This window comes from Medicago truncatula, chromosome 1, assembly GCF_003473485.1.
Source record: "Medicago truncatula cultivar Jemalong A17 chromosome 1, MtrunA17r5.0-ANR, whole genome shotgun sequence".
NCBI classification, from domain to species: Eukaryota; Viridiplantae; Streptophyta; class Magnoliopsida; order Fabales; family Fabaceae; genus Medicago; species Medicago truncatula.
Window position 1 is genome coordinate 44133058 of NC_053042.1, and position 18555 is coordinate 44151612.

Here is an 18555-nt window from a genome sequence, read left to right on the forward strand (position 1 = left end):
TTTTGCCAAATATGATTGCATGAGATGAAATCTGTTGCAGTGATAATCTATGCTAAGATATGTAACCTTTATTTACGAAGAAAAGGAAAACCTGGTAACATTTTCACTAACCCAGTCGGTTCATTCATTGCAACACTCTACCTTAGACTTTACAATTTATCTTACCACTAAAGCCAAGCAAATGCTTACGTTACTTGCTTGGACAATTAAAACTACCTAAGAAGTAATAATCATACCATAGTGATGATCAAGCCAAACGTCAAAGCTTAAGTGAAGGTACAGTTATTTTGAAACCTCGCTATCACTTCAGCAGACATCAGGCTGAACATCCAACAAATCAGATACGACGGTTATCGCATGAATATACAAACTGAATGTAATCGTCTCTTCAGAGATAATACTCAAGCAAGCCTTAGCACTGCCACTACTAGCAACGCTGCAGCTCTAAAGTAAACTTCTTTTAGACTCTTATCCACCTTTTGAATCATTTCCTCATCTTTCAATCCCATCTTTCCAGTATTCTTGCTTATGTTAACAATTGTATCCCTCAGCTTATTTACTCCCCAAGAAAGCCAAACAAGCCCAAAACCCAACCCTGTGTTGAAGACCTTAGACGCACAAAAGGGGACCCTTCCGCAAGCTAGTTTGCAGATCACAGATAGCACAACAGCAAGGCCAGTACCAGCAATGCCAGCAGAGAATTGTGTAAGGAGCTCGGGAAGCTCCGGACCTGATTTCTTCAGTGAAAGAATTGCTGTTTCCCGATGATGCCTCTTATCAGCCATCAAGAACAGAAGGCTCTCACATGCATGAATGTAGTTCTTCTTGAACAGATCCCTCTCCCTGGCTACTTTCTTTTTCTTTTTTCGTGATGGCTTGGCTTTGACTTTCTCCGGACTGTCAAGCAAGAGAAATACATTAAATATTAATATATTTCTTGAGCAAATACTGTGATCACTGCATGGCAGCACATGAGACTATCAACAATAGCAACAGAAACAGTTAACATAAATGAAATCGATAATACAGCCCAAAAATCAAACATGATTCCCTCATCTGATGATTATTTCTCTTAAAATTTGCTAGGCCTAACTCAATCCACATCATATGAAGGAAACAAAATGCATAAAATTTAAGTCGGGCATAAAATTATACCTTTTTTAGATTAAAAGCTCTCAGACCAATGATTCATTTGGTTTACAGAGGATAGGATGATCATGAACAGTTTTTTGAATAAAAATGACTTCCTATAATAGGCATATTTTGTGTATGTCAAATTCAGGAGGAAGCCAATTGTCATGCAAAACGTATTCTGCCTACCTTTTTAAAGGAACGGTCAGTGTAGAGTGAATATCCAATGTGGGGGAAATACTTCTGGCCTCCACTTCATTTATATTCAGCCTGTCCATGTAGATTTTCAGCAAAAGTCAGTTGATTGATAAAAATAGAATATTGAATATGGAGAATCAGAAAGTATGTGTATTATCTATAACTGAAGCATGTATGCAGTATGCGTAACTTCAAAGGTTTGTCGGAAAATTAGTTCAGGTAGGGACTCACTATGCAAGAACAAGGCAAGTCATTGAATTTTACTGCTTTAACTTATAGTAGTTAAACTTATCATATATGCATCCTAATTTTTGTATTTGTTGCCGGGTTAGATAAAATTATTCGATAAATTAATATAAAAATTCAAATAAGAAAAACAGAGTCACATGCATATGGAGGGATCAGGAGAAAAAAGAAGTCTGTTGTCCCAATGATCAAATTTACAGCTATCTTAAATGAGAGTATCCCAATGACCCAAACTAACACAGCACTCCTGGCAAAACAGGAGTAACACAAGCTAGTAATTTTTCAAAGTGACCAAAATATGTACGACAAATTTATTAGATCGTGCACCGTAGCCCACTGTTCGCACACTTATGGATATAATTCTTCAACTACTTGTCATGAATGCAACACGGTAGAGTCAACAATGTTAAAGCTTTATCATGCAGGTTGTAAAGCCTCCGGTATCAAACAATACAATAGAAAACAAACACATTTAAAATGCAACTTTGGCCAAGTTAAAAATATTAAATCTGGTGTTTATCAATAGATTAACAGTCATAACTTAACCAAGTAGTACCTGATTATTCTTTTCTATTATGACAAAGTAACTCAAAGTAACCCAAACAGAAGGATTTCAATTTTCATGTGATCAATTGAATTTAAACGGTTCCACATATGTACATACCTACTGAAGTGTGGAACAAGCATAGACTGTTTTTCACCATTATGTGTACGTTTTGATACGTATGACTCGGCAACTATAGCAAGAAAATCTTTCATCTCAATTTCTGTACCCATAAACGTAACTTGACCATTTAGATGAACAGTAAATTTTGAACTAAGGGCTGAATCTTGAAAAATATCAAGCAAAGGCTTCGAGATGTAGAAAGTCCTATTTGGGTAGATGAGAGGATGCAATGACATTTGAGGTATATTAATCCCTGAAAGTTGCAAACCCATCAAGTCAGACAACAAAGCTTTACGAACACCATCTACAACTGCTTCAGCAGTCTCGGATGTGATACACAGCGAAGTTTTATCATGCTCGGTGCATTGACCAACAACGCCAAAGCTGAAAAGTACAGTGCTTGGACAAGTTGCTGCAACCAAAAGACAAGAATAATTTCAGTTACTGCTATATTGCTGGTAAAAAAATATACAACATGGAAAAAAAGTATCTTTCAATTCAAGCATCCTACTAATACATGGAAAGAAAACAAATAAACTAAAAATATCAACATTGTATAATCAAAATATTGCATCAATTCAATAAATTGGCTACACACCTTGTACATCAATAACCATTGGCTTTAAAGCTGACAAATCAAAATCAACAAACTGATTTGAATTGAACCACTCTTTCGATGTCGTCATTCTTGATTCCTCAAATGAATTTAACCTCAGATTAGGACTCTGATATCTAACAATATCTGGTTTTGGTGCGTAACAAGGCACCAATTGTTGACAACCCTATCATCATAAACAAAAATTTCAGTTAAAACAAATAAACTAAAAAGTATTTCAGTGATAAAATAAAATCAAAAACAAAACTAATAAAATTTCACCTTCATGGCATATTCTTGAGATGGGAATCCATGAGAAGCCATTACACAAAGTTTCTGACTCATCATCGTTTTTTTTTTTTTTTTGTTGAGAGAGAATTTTGGTTTTATAAACCAAAATTCCCCTCCTTTAGTGGCTCTATCAAAAACACGAGTTATCTTTATTGTTTGAACTTTTTAAACGCAATTTTTTTTTTGGTTGGTGTAATTGATTTTTGGGTGGTGACGAAAATATTGAAAATAAAATTGTTTTTGTGGGATGCGGAAAAATCTGAAAACGTAGGAATCAACGAGTTGTGGATTCTAGTAAACGACAAGAATGAGGGTCTTCAATTTATTAGGTCTTAATTTATTTCAACCGTTGGATTGTGATGTGATATTTGGTATATGTATGCATATGGAGCGTTGGTATGATCAGAGTTAATTGAGTTTGTGGGTGTCCTTGGCCTACATGTCACAGTTAAATACCGTCCTACCCTACTAACCCTTGCGGCGCCCTTATACCACTTGTTATTACGGGGAGTATCTTAACTAAATAATGACTTGTTTCTAAATAATGAGGTTTTTATTCGGTATACAAAAAATAATGACTTGTTTCAGACAAGTTATTTTCACAAATAGGTCAATTATTATGGCCTGGAGGAAGTTATATGATTGTTTATGATTTATTATTGACAGTTTATCAAAATAAAACTTATTCTACCAAAAAATGAATAAACTTAAATAATAATGTAAAATAAATAATTATAAAGTAATGTCCCCTTCTGATTTTCATTTCTCTTTTTACTATCTACAAATGTATTAACTATAGTATTCCACTAAATTTATCATTTAATTGACAGAGTAAGAAACATGATTATCTCCATCTTTTTAAATCAAGCCGCCAAGCATAGCACCACATTGTTACAATGTATGGCAAATATGCATTTCTACAAATCGGTCAAGACAAGGATCTCAAATGGGATGCAGGGTGGGCAACATGTTATTGGTTATGGCACTGGATGAATTTGAGAGTGCGTGAGCATGATCCTAGCTTCATTAGCCCCTTTAAACCTTGGAGGCACGTGGTTGAGCTGCTGCAAATTTACAATCATGCTGCAATGTTTGATGAGCTTCGGAAGGAAGTGCAGAAAGGTTGTGTGAAAATTTGTTGGTCACCACCTCCTTTTGGTTGGACTAGACTCAACACGGATGGTGCTTTAAAGAAGAGTATAGATGCAGCTGGTTGTGGAGGTTTGTTGAAAGATGGGAGTGAGAGATGGATTTAAAGCTTTGTTAAACATATTGGATATACATCAGCTTCAATGGCATAGCAATGGGGGGTTTTATGAAGGTCGGTGAGTGGCAAGGTGTTTAGCAATTTGAGGTGCAAGTAGACTCAGATTATTGTTAGGAGTATGAAGAATGGACAAGATTTGGAGTCTTCTAAGGAAAATTAGAGGATTGTTGAACTCAACATGGGAGGTCAAGATCAATCACATCTATTGGAAAATCGATCGTTGTACATATATCATCACTCATGTGGGGTGTAGCATTACTACAGATACCTTAGTCAATCGTGGTGCAGGTTTTAGTTGATGATTTTTGAGGTGTTTCCTTCCCAAAAAAAATGTATGTCTACTACATTTTAAATAGATAGTTTTCTGACCTATCACAAGAAATTTATAGAATCCTCCTAACCGTTTTAGGATTCAATTTGGATCAAGAACTGCAATTACATGGCATCATCAATAATCCATGTTAAATTACTTTTTTTTTTAAAAATCATTTGAGATAATCAAACTATCTAAGCTAAGGCAAGTAACATTTTCAAGAGATGATTTGAAGCGAATAAAATAGATCAAAGTGAATTAAGAATGTTTACACTTTGAGGAACTCTCGTCTACACGGAACAAATGAGTTTATGAATGTATTGATTTCAAAGCTTAAGCTAAGCCACATTACAAACGTTTGTCAGATACGAACATATACAATATCAACATCAATGCCAATCTACTATACCTCCGAGTGTGGTGGATCCCACCCCTTCCCACGCTTCACTGGCCCCCAATTCCTCATTATCAACACCTTCCATGTCGTAGTCCCACCAGCCGCGACCATTTGCATCTGCTTGTAAAAAATATTAAGAGTGACGATGAAAAATTTCAAATGCACCCTCTATAACAAAATATATGTATAGATGTAAATCATACAGTGATTATAAGGTTTTTGCTTTATGCCATTGGAGTCATTTTCCGTCCGCTTTTTTGGCTTCAACCTTGATTCACCTCCAAGAACTACCACATGCTTTCGAACAGTTTGGTTCTCATGTCTACCTATTATAGAACAAAAAGGATCCAGAGAATAAACAAAAAATTATGATCCAGAGTTCAAGAAGTATTTGATTGTTCAATTTAAAATATTTTACTCATCTTTATGTTGGCAGTCTTTTAAAGAGCTGCAAGCAGAGAAAGGTAATGTATCTGTTATCACGTTCTTACTTTTTCTGTCATTCAATCTCAAACCTCAGTATAAGATGACTTCATGGATATCTTTTAATGCATTCGATCACATTCACATCAACTATCCGATATGTTTGAAAACTAGTATAATTTAATACTTAAGCTCAAAATCATGCCAAGAAACAAGTTTGAAATCCGATACTGTAAGTTCTTGGTGCCTTAACCTCAAAAGCTAAAATCTATAAACTTATGATTTGCCTATCATATTGGTTTGACCACAAATAATCCATCCTGATAGGTTGTTGAGTCACAACACTTGCTAGCTACAGAAAAATAGGTGTTTGAGCATTAGACAACTCCATATCAACTTCTCAACCACAATCACTATACAGTTGTCTTGTTCCAGTACAAGACTAACACTTGTCACCAAACACAAAAATCAGGTTGAACAAACTCAAAATCTAAAATGATGTATGTAGTGAAGCTCGGATAGGAAATGTGAAGGAAGGGTTGGGTCAACTGAATCCAAAGGGAGGTGATGGGCCTAATGTGTGGAGAAATTACTATAGGAAGAGGTTCAAATTGAATAAGTATGATGAGCTGCCGGGTGAAGGAGGGAAATGAAGCGTAAGTTAGTTATAAAGAGTGAGAAATTGGAGGTTATGATGAAGTCTGTTATAGTGGGACAAAGAAAAGGGCTAGTAGACTCGTTACTATCAGAACTTTTTTTTCTTCTACCAATGTAATTTGTTTGGTTCATCAATAGTACACATTACTGTTTGTCCAATGTTCACATTCTACAACCTATTAAGTTTCCTAAAGAAGCATATGAAAAATAGGGGCAAAGGACAAAATCAGAGATGTGATGCTACTTGAACTTCCAAAAGGGACTTAAAAGCTGTTGTCAGTATAAGTTGTTTTTCACAAGAATTTCTAGCAAGACAGACTGAAACACAGATCTTTCTAACACATCAATAAATAGGGCAAAGAACCTCACATGCAGTCATTGGTCAAGAAAGTAAAAAGCAATGATACTTTAATTGGATTATTTGGCTTAATCACGGTTTCAACTTTCCAGTAAAAATAATAAATTATAAGAACCCCAGGATCAAATTCATTGGGATAGGAAAGCCAACCTTCAAATGGATTTTTCCTTTTCTTTGATTCTTGAACATCATCTGCCACTGAATTCTCTAACTCATCAACATCCACTGGAATAACAAAATCGTTTTTTCCATCTTCTTCAGTATGCTTAAACATTTCCAAAATCACCTTATCATCTGTGGTTGCACCCTTTCTCTCTTCTTCAATTTGTTTGACATTTCCAACCTCATCCCTTGTCGGTACCCTCAAACCCAGAGGAGATGCAAAAGGTGTGGATTTACCCTATTAAAAATACATGAGAAAACTTCACCAGAAGAAGAAAAAAAACATGTGCTTTTGAATTGAAACAAGGAATAAATCCACACACTTCCTTTAACAAAATATTAGATAACACAATTTCAGAAACAACGCTAATTAAGCACTTGTTTTTCATTCAACATGTCCACATATAAGGCCTGTTTGGATTAACTTATTTCAGATTATCTACTGGCATAAGCATGTCTGAGATTGTTTGGGATAACTTACGAATATAGCTTATGACATGCCCATAAACTATCTAGGATAGTTATGAAAACAGCTTATAACTTATATGAAAACAATGTGATTTTATTTTATCTTTTGTTATATAAATAGCTTATACCTAAGCAATAATATGATAAACACTTACACTATAAGTGCTTAATTAAGTTTTTTATACAGACATGACCTAATCAGCCCAAAACCTTAAATACCTAAATCCACATTCTTAAGAGTCTTTTGTACAAGTAAACCATCAAATTACTCTCTTAGTTGGTATGAAGCTCTCGAATAGGTCCTTGCGATTATGAGTATTTCAAAAAGGTCCCTAACTCTATTAAACTATCGAGTCCCATTATTTAACCACTAACTATCAATTAGATCCCTATATTTTAATAACTTATTATCAATTCAGTCCTTATAATTAACCACTTACTATTAATTTAGTCACTAACATACTCTCAGAATGACTAATATCGGTAAAATAAATTTGACAGGATCAGATACCTAATTGATAGCGTCCTACTAAGTTGGTAGTTTACTTAATCTGTATCTATAAGAAAAATAACTAATAAACAATGGTTCAGCCATATCTACAAATTTGAAAATAAAATAAAATTAATTCATACATTTTAAGAAAATGATATAAAATTACCGGAACTTTATGAGTAATTGGGGAAGATTTATGCAGTTTGCGGTCGAGGAAGTGTGAAAGCAATAAACGAGGAGACTCGGTCTTGGTCGAAGGTTGATTTCTGGTTCCAGCGAAAGAGAAAATATGATAAAGAAATTGATGCGGTTATTGAATTGAATGAAATGGAATATAGAGATTACTTACGAATTAGGTGGAAGAGTGCGAAAGGTTGAAGTAATTGATCGCTGTCCAAAAGCCCTGACCGGTGCGTCTTTTTTAGGTTTTGGTTTTGAGTTCATTGCGTTGAATTGAGTTTGAGGGGAAGAAAATTCTAATTTTTGTTCTTATGTGTGAGTCACACTCATCGCGGGAACGTGAAATTCAAAACTCAATTCCTATACGCGCCAAAATGATGGCTTTCTTTTATTTCAAAGGGTTAATTAAGTAAATAATCTTTATAAATATTTAGAATTTTGTTTTTAGTATCTACAAAATCAAATCAAATTTTTTTAATCCAAGTGTCATTTTCCTTTAGCATTTTAGGGATAAAAATGTTTGGCGGAAAATTTTTATGGAGACTAAGAATGTTGATGAAAATTTTACAAGGATTAAAAATGCCGACGGAAAATTTTACAGCACTAAAATGTGTAATTTTATTTTGTAGGAACTAAAAATAAAATTATGAATATTTATAAGAGTCATTTACTTAATTAACACTATTTTGAATAGTAGATAAATCACACAATTTATTTTCTTTCATTCATACTCATGAACTAAACACGGCGTTGAAGTAATGTATTTCAATTACAGACAACACCACAAACTATATGAACGAACCACCAATATATATTGCAAAAAATATATAATTGTCTCATTTTTCATGTATTAAATATGATTTAAGCTTGAGAACGTTAAGGGCAATTTCGGTATAATAACAATAAATAGAAAGAAAAAAGTTACCTTTACTTGTAATTTTTTAACAACTAGATGAGCCAAAAGTGTTAACTATTATGGTATATTGTGGTAGTCTTATCTCATGGTTAGTTTAAACCATGGATGAATCAACTCTGTTTTTAAAGTTTGAAAGCGTGTCTTTAATGTCACAAGATAACATACCATCGGTTGTGTCAAGTTTCTGCAGAATGTCAGAAACTTAGTTCTATATTAGATTTGATTCTACAAAGCAGCGAAGCTTCTACTCATTTTTAGAATATGCCCTATGCTATGCTATGCTTTTATACAAACAATACTACCAAACTGAAAAAACTCATACAATATTTCTTTCATATTTGCATTCATATACATGAAATACGCTTTCACCGGTTTCCAATATTCGGCCTCTTTTTCTGCAGTGCAGCTGACATGTTACGAAGTCTATTTTTGACTTCTGTGAAGCATGGTCTGATTTCAGGATCAGGACTCCAACACTCTTCCATCAACCTTTTCCACTCAGAATCACAACGTTTTGGAATAGATGGCCTAAGCGTATTACTGACAATACCTCCTTCAATAAATAATTAGTAGGAAACAAACTTATAATTAGAACTCAAACAAAATTTATGTTTGTGAAAACTATAAATGTTTAGAGATAAAAATGAAGCAGTATGATTATTAATTGTTTGCAACAAATTGCCAATAAGATATACACAATTAGACACATTGTTACTGTTTCAGTTTTAGTTTCGAGTTCACTTGAGAGGTTTTCCGCATTCATGACAAAAAAGACTAATCTCTAAAGGATCACAGAAGGAAAAAAAAAACTTAAATGAGGGCTATATTTTGAGTTAATATGGAAAAACTTACCTATGATGGCACCACAATGCATATTTGCATAAGGTTCTTCTCCGGTCAAGATTTCCCACATTGTGATGCCGAATGAGAAAATATCAACCTAAAGATGACAAAAAGTAGTTAGCTCAATAATCTCCACGAAAGCACTTGTTCTATCCACTGTAACGTGAATAATCTCCACGAAAGCACTTGCTCCATCCACTATATAAGTGAATGGTCAAAATTGAAGAAAAGATCAGATAGACAAATGAATTCCTAACCTTCTCAGATACTCTGGAACTATTACCATCCAATAATTCTGGTGCCATCCATGGAAGGGTCCCTCTGACACCACCCGAAACAAGTGTGTTGCGTTTAATTCTTGATAGGCCAAAATCTCCAACCTATTGAACAAATTTAGCGAGAGAGATTAGACCAACAACTTTCTTTAAACAAGATTGCTTTCTAAACGAAAAGGAAAAAAAATTACTACAATAGAAGTATGGGAGCAGGATAACAACGGGGTTAATTTTGTATCAATAGTTGTGAAATATTTTGAATAATTAAATAAAAAAGATGACTACGATAAACGTGATATGATATCAAATGTTTACAACACTTTCTTAAATGCTCATGAGTTAGAAGGGAAAAAAAAATTGTTTCTGCTGCAAAGTACCTTACATACAGGTCGTTCTGGATCGCCCAAGTTGACAAGTAAATTATCACACTTCAAATCAAAATGAACAATATTTTTCAAATGCAAATATTCCATGCCAAAGGCTGCATCCATTGCAATCATGATCCTTTTACGACGGTCAAGTACTCTGCGAGTATACTTTAGTAAGAGTGATGAATTCAAAATTAATTAACAATTCACAACCTATATATGTGAGAGCTTGCTTACCTTTCCTTCTTCAAGAGAACATTCCTCAGTGATCCATGTACCATATATTCTGCTACAGTTGCCAATGTTCCACCTGGGCCATCTGGAACTACTCCGTAAAATGCCACCACATTTGGATGGTGAAGAGTTGATAGAATCTTTGCCTCTCTCCAAAAATCTTTAGTCTAGAGAAACAAACTCAATAAGCATATAACTAAGAAACCTCATACAGAAAAATAATTATATGTGAATTAATGTTAATGGCCTGTAAATATGAGATTTTCCCTTCCCCATTCATTCATCATGGAAGCACTTTACCATGAATAACTTTTTATAAGAAATTTTATAATATAAGTTTGAAAGAAAAACTAAATAAACAACACTAATAAAGTCAATTTGTTTATACTTTATACTCAATGGATACTTACCAACCGCTCTTGCTCGGAAAATCTACCAGCAAAACAACTATTTTTTATTCTCTTAATTGCAACATCTGTTCCCCTCCATTTGCCATGATACACGGTTCCAAAGGTTCCAGATCCTAACTCATGTAGTTCTTCGATATCACCATTCTCAATAATCTATATTTTTACACATGAAGTATTTGGGTTAAACATGGATACTTGTGGATTTTGATTTGCCTTCTTTCAATCTTTCTACTAAAAAAATTAAAAAGCCAAAAATTGGAGGAAAGATTAGATCTCAGGTGGAACTAGTCCTAGCACGATTTGATCAAATAATGAAGACTGCTATTAGTCTTCGTATAATTAACAACAATATATTATAATAATGCAAGTGTTATTTCCAGAACAATAACTTTGAAGTATCTCTTTGCATGTAAACCTCATATTACTGAAATTCAATACAACAGTCATCATCACTCTCATGTTTCATATTAGTCGACAAAACCAATTAGTAAAAAATGAAGATAAGTAAATAAGTGGTTTTAATCAACCAAATAATACCTAATGAAATTTGAGAGTTTATTATTATAACAACGATGGAAATGCAGATATACATCAATACACCAAAATCTAGTGGTTTGATACCTGTAAACCATGAAGTTCAGACTCTATTTCAGATGTTTTTGAATCACCCATAGGCTTAGTGAAGTTTCCACTATCAGCTTTTGGAGGCTATCATTGTAGATAATAACCACAAGTCAATTATATAACATAGTTATCACATATAAAGCACCAACATGACAGTTTCAAATTATTCTCACCTTACTTTCAAATTCTGGAATAACACACAATACCCCTGCTTTTTCAAGAGATGTGTGTTTGTCCTCTTCCGCTGTATTTGACACGGCTTGTAAGCATGATTGGATACCTAAAGATATATACTCAACCGTCTCTTTGACAACTGCTGCTGATTTTGGCTTATTGATGCAAAATTCATCAATGTATTCATAATATCGTTTGTCAGTGACTATGTTTTCGTCCTTTTGGTTCTGGTAGTATGCAGGATTGTCGTCATGGACAACAACCTCTCTTAGTGAAGAAGAAACCATATCTGGATACTAAATTAAAAAAAAAAAATGAAAATACTTATATTATTACCTGCAATCACATAGTTTATTTGAAAAAACAAAGGTTACATCATATACTTACTGAGATAGCTAGTGTAGACTCTGTGTCAATTTGGGACTCAGTAGATCGTAATTCAAAAGAGCCAGGGGGAGGTGGTTGGCCATCTTTTGTCTCCGACACATCATATTGGTGTGTTGATGAATTTTGGCTCGTCACAGAAAACTCATAAGCAATTGTGTCTAATGGTATACCATGGGGTTGCTCTGTCATACTTCCAATGGACTGTGAAGAGATAAAAGGTGCAGCAGATGCATTGTATCCACTGCTTTGTAAATCTGGTGAAGATGAGGAGGCACCATGCTGGTAGTATATGTGTTGTAAGTGTTTTGGCATAACTCCAACTTTTTCATTGAGCCAACCAATGTTTTTATCTTTGCAGTGTAAGTTCTCTGTACCAATTTCTGACAATCTCTTGAAACTAGTGCTTGTTCCAAAAGTCGGCAAGTTTTGATGTAAAATCATACGTTCTTTCCCATCATTTATCTCTCCTAGATGTACCGAACATTCTCCCAAAGAACTCGAAGTTTCTAGTGATGACAATTTGTCTCTCTCAACATTAAGCGGAAATTGCAATTGGCCTTTGTAGTTCTCACTATTCTCTAGAAGTGTTGAGTCGGAAAGTGCATGCAACATTCTATACTGAGATACATCTCTGTCATTAGACACCGAAAATACACTCGATGACTCGTGAGGATGATAAGAGACAATCTTGTTAAAATGGTATGAACCTAATTCGTTGTTAACTAAAGGTCTCTCGAATATCATATCTCTTTGATTACAAATTGCAGAAGAGACAAATTCATTACTATTGCTTCGTTTGTGAAAATGAAACTCATCATTAGACTTCTTGACATGGTCAGACTCCAATGTATATTGATTACTAGGATGACAGTTCACACATGGAGACCCTTGAGGAAGTTTGTTATAATAAGCAATCGGATTAACAAAATTGGTATTGTCTACATACAAAGAGTTGTCACCTGGAACTTTTTCTGCGACAAAGGGAATAATGTTTTCATTAGCAACATTATATGGTTGATCCTTAAATAACTGAACTTTAGATATTTTTAGATCTTTAGGCAGTACGCGGATGGGAGATGGAGGCTTTTGATTAAATGACCTTCCTGGTACATTTAATGCTGTTAAATATGGACCTCGTTTTGACATTATGCTTGTCAACTTTGAAGAGGTTGGGTTGCAATCCTTTGCTTCTGAATCAAATGAAGATGTGGATGATTCCCTATGGAAATGTGGACTGTTGTAATCAGAGGTATTTGCAAACTGGTTTGTGTGACTTGCCAAACTCATCCCACTAGAATTCTTTCGCGGACTTGGATCCAGCATACCATTAACAGCAACAACATAGTGATAATCGACGTCACTTTGTTGATTGACTCTTAATTCATTAGAACTTGGACTCTCAGATTCATTTGAAGTTACGAGAAAAATCCTAAGTCGTTGAGATCCTCCAGCTCTTTCAAGCTCTTCATACTCCTCAATCATATGATGAAGATCCTCATCGGAACAAACAGAAATAAGAGCGTCAAGATCCTCTCCAGGGAGTTGGTATTTGATAATGTGGGTTTGATTGCAAATACCATAAGTCTTCCCCGTAAGTTCCTCGTGTGTCATGTTTTTCCCAATCGATATAATCCGTGTCTCCCCACCGACATATCTCAGCTTCCCGTCATTTGGCCTTGGCAGTATTCGACCTCCAAAACTACATAGAAACTTTATCTTTTTGTAAAAGGAACCTTCTGAGAATACTGTTCCATAAGGATGGCACGAACGAGGAGACTCAACAGCATAAATGGTTGGAGTATTTGGTATCGAGGAACCTTGATCACTTCCATCAGAAAACCTACCAGATAATTGTCTTGAAAACGCACTTGATGCTTGTCTTATAGGACCGTGTTCACACTGGTATCTGCTCAAATTATTATGATAACCTCTGTTATCAACTTCAGCAACATAGCCTCTAGCTAAAGCAATCTCTGACAAATCCAAATTACTATCAGAACCCATTCTCCCTAGTCCAAGAACATGATTTTGATTCTCATGAACCAGTTGGTAATTGTTACTATTATTAATTGTATTGAAGTCCAATCTGTTTGGCAGGTGCTGCTCTGAGTCAGTTATAACAGGAAGTCTCCTTAAAGCAACCCGATCACGTAAGAACTCCGCAGAAAATTCTTCACCGGTCTGTAGACATATATTATCTTCATCGTCTTTATCAGAAGAGGTTATGTCACTAAACACAACACTTGTTGTACCTTTATATTGATAGCCTGAAATTCCAGGGTCCTCATTACTCATGATTGAAAAATATACAGTTAGCTTAACCCAACCCACCTTTTGCAATAAACTCTTAAAAAATTCTCAATGCCCATCCCGCATTTAATCATTCGAGCTTGAGAATTTAAACCCTATAGAAATACAGACATGATCAACAAAAATAAATTGAGATAAATGCAGAACCTATTTCTTTCTCTATTATTTTTTTAAAATTAAATTGTGAAGAAGCAAGGGTGCAATAAAATAAAACTATGAACAACTTATGAAGAACAAAGGAGGAATGATGTGAAACCTAAAATAAAAGGGAGTAATTAGAAAAATTAAATTACCTGTCTGTGTGTCCATAAAGTGAAGGTGAACGTGAAATTGAGGCTGAGAGATTGTTGTGTTGGGGATGCAAGGTTTTGGGGCCGGTAGGGTTGGAAGAACCCAAAAGAGAAAAATGGGGGCTGAAATTTGTTTTTGTTGGGAATTTGGAAAGAGAAAGAGATGGTTTGTTTGTTTGAGAGAGAGATCGTTGTTGAGAGAGAGATGAAAGAATTCCATGAGGATCGGAGGTTACTACCAATGGAGATGTTGGAGAAGAATATTTGCTTAAAATGGCGCGGAAAGGATTTGGTCTGTTAGAGAAAAACAAGGAGTTACTCTTCTCTTCTATCTATGTCCACATCATATATAAGTACGATGTTTTAAATGGGGAAAATTAATTGTCATTTAATAACATTTTCTTTTAATAAAACATAAAACAAAACAAATCTTTGTTAAGGAATATCCCGACTACTTTTTAAGGATTTTAAATTATGAAATTATTTTTAAAAAAGTTATTATTTAAGGTATTTAAATATTATTTTTAGGTTTTTTTTTAAAGACTTGTTTGAAACATTTGTTAGTATTTTCTAAAAAAAAAAAGTGCATGAAAGACATTTATTTGTGGTTAGTGAGCATGGGCTCTCTTCGCTTAATAAGTGGGAAACTAATTTGATATTATTTTTTGTCGGTGACTAAACAGTCTTGCAAGAAAATTGTGAAAGATCATAGTAGATTGTTAGTGTATGGATTATTTTATCATGTATAAATTTACACATGTTATGACAAATGTATTATATTGAAAATTGTACATTTTATAACCAAGTTAAAATTTATACAAATGTATCATGTTGTTTGTACAAGTTAAAATTTAATACAATATCTGTCTTAAAAATTTATACAGATGTATTAAGAATCTAAATAATTGTTGTTTTTAATAAAAAGTTGATATTGTTAGTTACTTTGACATTTGTATTACTGTTGATGTTAGACAAATGTATTTGTTGGATATTTGTAGATTGGCTTCACTTTTGCCTAAAATTAATATTCATGTGAGATGTTGTACAAGATGTGCCAACATCCTGGCATGGTTCAGTTGACCTGCACCTTGCCTTGTTTTACACACACGTTATTTTAATTAAGGAATCCACGTCTTTATTCTTGTTGGTCAAGCTGTGTGTTTTTAGCACAGGATCAGATTGGTTTGTGATTTCCTAAAATTGTGTTATCTACTTAGGAAAGTTTGGAGGTGATCAGGATGTTCCTAATTATGTGCCTACATATTAGGAGTTTTCTTTTCTGGTTCTGTTGTACGTGAAATGGATCACAGGATTGTTCTAAAGCCCAACAAGATTTATGACCCGTATTGCTTCAGTATTTAAACAAGACTGGAAGACCTAGAGAAGTATTCAAGCCGTCATTTGAAGAATAGATCATCTATGATTTTGAGTCTGTTTATGTGAGCCTTTCGTGTATCATCTTGATGCATGTTTAGGACTGTGTTTTGAGTTGTATTTTGTGCACTACTCTGAAACTTTTAAGCAAAGAGTTAGGTAGTTTGTAAACTGCACCAAAGCTGTGAAGTACAGTTTTTAGTTATTTTGTTTGAAGGTAACTTTATTTCATTGTGTTTGTAGTTTGAGAATCACAGGGGTTGTGATCAGTTGTAAGGGAGTGAGATGAGATCTCAGATATATGAGTTCCTAGGTTGAAGTCAGTACGGCTAGGTCCTAGGTCATTAGTGCAAACGAGGAGTTTGCTGAGAGCTATTGAATACGGACTACACTAGTGGATTTCCTTCCTGGCTTGGTAGCCCCCTGAGTAGGTAACGTTGCACTGAACTGGGTTAACAAACTCACTGTGCATTTTACTTTATGCTTTGCATTTTCCTTGTCTTGTGTTAGCTTCATGTTCGAAATATTTTATTTAATATCTATTTCTGTATAACTTATGTTGAAACATCGCATAGAACATCGTAAGTCTAACGTGCCAGAATTTCAGTATTATATGATACTAAGATTTTTTTAATGAATAAAATATGAGGCAAGCAAACACCCCTTACATCACCCCTAAAATAAGACTTAAAAAGAAAAGGGTTCATTCACTAGCATCAAATTGAAAGTCTAGTTTGAAATGAACGACCCAAATTAACTGGAAAATCACTACATCTATTAACTTATTTGAAGATATGAATAACATAAGTTCTTCAATAGGCAAGTTGGAGAAGAAAAAGATCCTCTTGAAGAAGAGGTTGAAGATGCAAACATGAGGAGTATCATGAATGTGCAGTAATATATTGACCACCACACGTGTGTCTAAATCCAACTCTATTTGGAAATCCTTTGACTAAATTACCTTCAAAATCATGAGCAATACCGCCATAAGAAGAATCAGGAGATGAGGTTATAAAAGAACCATTGGCATTCAATTTGAACTAGCCTTGAGAAGGTTTGGATCAAGAGTCCACAACTTCGTACTTCGGGATATAGATTAACCTTGTTTATTGATTGAGCTTGACTTGAAACATACCATAACTAACAGATAACTAATAGAGTACTAGTGATACATAAACCACCTTAGGTAGTATGTACCATTTATACATCCATACACAATTGTGACATGTGTCCATGTGGTCCCCACACACACAAAAAACTCACATTCACACACTCTCATATGGGAGTGGTATATAGTATGTATGGAAAAAATGGTGTTCATGAAACATTATCCTAACAAAAGGATATCTAAAGAAGTGGGTTGTGAAAAGACAAGGTTGTTACGACCTTTTAAAAAAATCTCATAAATGCCACTTCAAAGAAAGTGGACCAACAAGCTTGAGTTTGACCAATATCATCATTAGAAATGAACTAATTCAACCACTCATACTCTCTAGAGTGACGCGCATCATTTGTATATCAATTTCAAGTCTAAATATTGAGTAAATAGACAATTACCCCTTGAAATTGTAGGTTTCGTCAATTACCCCCTTAAAATTAATAAAACTTTAATTACCTCTGAAATTGCACAACGTTAATCAATTTATCCCCTCCGTCAAACTTTTTAAATGGATAATAAAAACATGAGAGAATTAACTCTTGAGGGTATACAACATGTGAGTACTCGGTGTGTTTGAGCAGAGATTAACTCTTGAGGCTTGGGACATGCTCAAGCTATAGGAGCCCATTCCTTCTTGAAGCTTGGCATATTTGGACTCAGCATTCATAATTGTTACTTGCTGCAATTCTATCATTATAGCAAACTCTACACCTTATCCACCATGCATTTCCATTTGTTCATAAAGAGTACCTAAATCAACCCCTCTGTGAGCTTGCAACACTAGCATAGTGTTGGCTATCACAAACATTGACCAAAAGGGATTGCTTGATACCGAATCAAAGAATAGAGTGGAATACAAAGTGGGTTCATTCAACAAATCAGCATGTATACCCACATAAGCAAGGAAAAATTATAGAAATATTATGTGAGTGAAAGCAATAGGTATTTCTCTTACAAAGATATGAATCCAAACAGAAAGCATTGGTTTTGAACCCTTAACAAACATAACATAACCACTTTTGATTCTTGTAAAGTGTTGGAAGCTCCCAATGTGGTCTAAATCAAAGCATCTTCCAGTGTTAAATGCCACATAATCAAGCTCTTCCCAGACATATTGAAGGCATGTTAAACACCTAAAGCATGATGAGATATTTGGAGGTCTGTAATTGAAACATGAGTTGAGCAGTGCATAACACTCATAACAGTTTTCAAAAAAGGCAATTATAGGAAGGACTATGAGGCTGGTGTGGCCATTCACCATTCCCATCAAATTATGTGTTGTCCTCCAAAAGAATGACTCTTATAATACCGTCAAAACTTAGCTAATATGCTCCACAATTAAGTG

The 18555-nt window shown here is 34.5% G+C and overlaps 3 protein-coding genes across 3 annotated transcripts; all 3 read right to left on the reverse strand.

Annotated features, from left to right (window-relative positions):
* Nucleotides 1–32: 32 nt before the first annotated feature.
* LOC11417122 (uncharacterized) lies at nt 33–3361 on the reverse strand. The gene is made up of 5 exons (XM_003591580.4): nt 3120–3361; nt 2841–3024; nt 2240–2654; nt 1321–1401; nt 33–897 (listed from the first exon to the last, which is right to left on the reverse strand). Exons 1-5 carry the CDS (start codon nt 3183–3185, stop codon nt 402–404), a joined length of 1242 nt encoding a protein of 413 aa, XP_003591628.1. The 5' UTR covers nt 3186–3361; the 3' UTR covers nt 33–401.
* Nucleotides 3362–4933: 1572 nt separating this feature from the next.
* Nucleotides 4934–8144, reverse strand: LOC11410238 (uncharacterized). Its single transcript, XM_003591583.4, has 5 exons — nt 8016–8144; nt 7833–7932; nt 6694–6943; nt 5309–5431; nt 4934–5222 (listed from the first exon to the last, which is right to left on the reverse strand). The coding sequence occupies exons 1-5, from the start codon at nt 8108–8110 to the stop codon at nt 5098–5100; spliced, it is 693 nt and encodes a 230-aa protein (XP_003591631.1). The 5' UTR covers nt 8111–8144; the 3' UTR covers nt 4934–5097.
* An 884-nt stretch (nt 8145–9028) lies between these two features.
* On the reverse strand, nt 9029–15043 carry LOC11422348 (uncharacterized). Its single transcript, XM_003591584.3, has 10 exons — nt 14681–15043; nt 12078–14482; nt 11690–11986; nt 11514–11600; nt 10893–11045; nt 10486–10649; nt 10258–10405; nt 9863–9985; nt 9615–9702; nt 9029–9315 (listed from the first exon to the last, which is right to left on the reverse strand). Exons 2-10 carry the CDS (start codon nt 14370–14372, stop codon nt 9128–9130), a joined length of 3543 nt encoding a protein of 1180 aa, XP_003591632.1. The 5' UTR covers nt 14373–14482; nt 14681–15043; the 3' UTR covers nt 9029–9127.
* Nucleotides 15044–18555: the final 3512 nt, after the last annotated feature.